Here is a 1,129-nt window from a genome sequence, read left to right on the forward strand (position 1 = left end):
CTTTGGGGATGATATCGTGTCTACCTCACGCGCAACGTGGGTGCCGATGGCTCGTAGCACATCTGGGTACGCACTGTTATCCATGATGTTTGTTTGTTATTCATGGAGGGAACAATACTTTCATTTAAAGTTTAATACAGGTTAAGATGTTTAAATTTTGTTTGTTTTAGCTCTAATAACAATTGGTCTTTTTTTGTATATAGTTTAGTTCTTGATCACCAGTGAGTAGCGACATTGCATCCATCAAACACACTTCCCAAATAATTACCGTGACCAAGGAGAATAACTTAAATTTGAAGTTACCTTTTTGCCGTTCGCAATCATGAGAGGGCAAGTTTTTCACATCCGTTTTATATGACAAATCGTTGATGCTGCTTTTTGGCAAACAAACATTTGGTACTCTCATTCTTGTTTGCTGTCTATTAACCAGCCCGTGGCCTTTAGATCATCCTTAACGAGGGAAGTTGTAGATGATGCTATTTGTTATAGCAGTGGCTTATACAAATAAAAGAAGCTAGGAATACTAAACATGCTCTTTTTCGTTATAAAGTAATAACACAATCTGTTTAGGGCTAAACTGAATTGTAGGTGTTTTTGATTTACGTGATTCTCATGATTCCATATGTAATGGAGCACTTGTACTTTCAGGAATTACTACTCACCTGGCTCAGGAACACTTTACTTCGATAAACACCCACTAGGAGTGAAGCCAACGGAGGTGGTATTTGATAGCGGTAGCACCTATACGTACTTTGCTGCCCAGCCATACCAAGCGACTGTTTCTGCGGTAGGTCTGAAACACACTACATTCTTGTTGCCAGGAATCCGAAGAAGGAAACAATGCATTAATGAGATGCTAATGTTGCAGATCCAAGCTGGTCTCAGCAAGTCACTTACGAAGGTGTCTGACCCCAGTCTACCTCTTTGCTGGAAAGGGCAGAAAGTGTTTAAATCTGTGTCTGACATCAAGAAGGAGTTCAAATCACTCTTCCTGATGTTTTCGAAGAATACAGCCATGGAGATCGCTCCTGAAAACTACCTCATTGTTACCGTAAGTATTTGATAACCCAACCGAATACTAGTAGTGTGCCACAAACTTTTTATTGGAAAAACAAAGGCTAAAGATATC

At 39.7% G+C, this 1,129-nt stretch overlaps 1 protein-coding gene across 1 annotated transcript; it reads left to right on the forward strand.

Annotated features, from left to right (window-relative positions):
- Nucleotides 1-10: 10 nt before the first annotated feature.
- LOC123178706 (aspartic proteinase Asp1-like) lies at nt 11-1,051 on the forward strand (the record flags this gene model as incomplete). The annotated part of the gene is made up of 3 exons (XM_044591485.1): nt 11-66; nt 649-787; nt 869-1,051. Coding segments are annotated over exons 1-3 (342 nt in total), but the record flags the coding sequence as incomplete, so codon positions are not given.
- Between the last annotated feature and the right edge of the window lie 78 nt (nt 1,052-1,129).

The sequence above is a fragment of the Triticum aestivum genome, unplaced genomic scaffold (genome assembly GCF_018294505.1).
Source record: "Triticum aestivum cultivar Chinese Spring unplaced genomic scaffold, IWGSC CS RefSeq v2.1 scaffold54559, whole genome shotgun sequence".
Lineage (NCBI taxonomy): Eukaryota > Viridiplantae > Streptophyta > Magnoliopsida > Poales > Poaceae > Triticum > Triticum aestivum.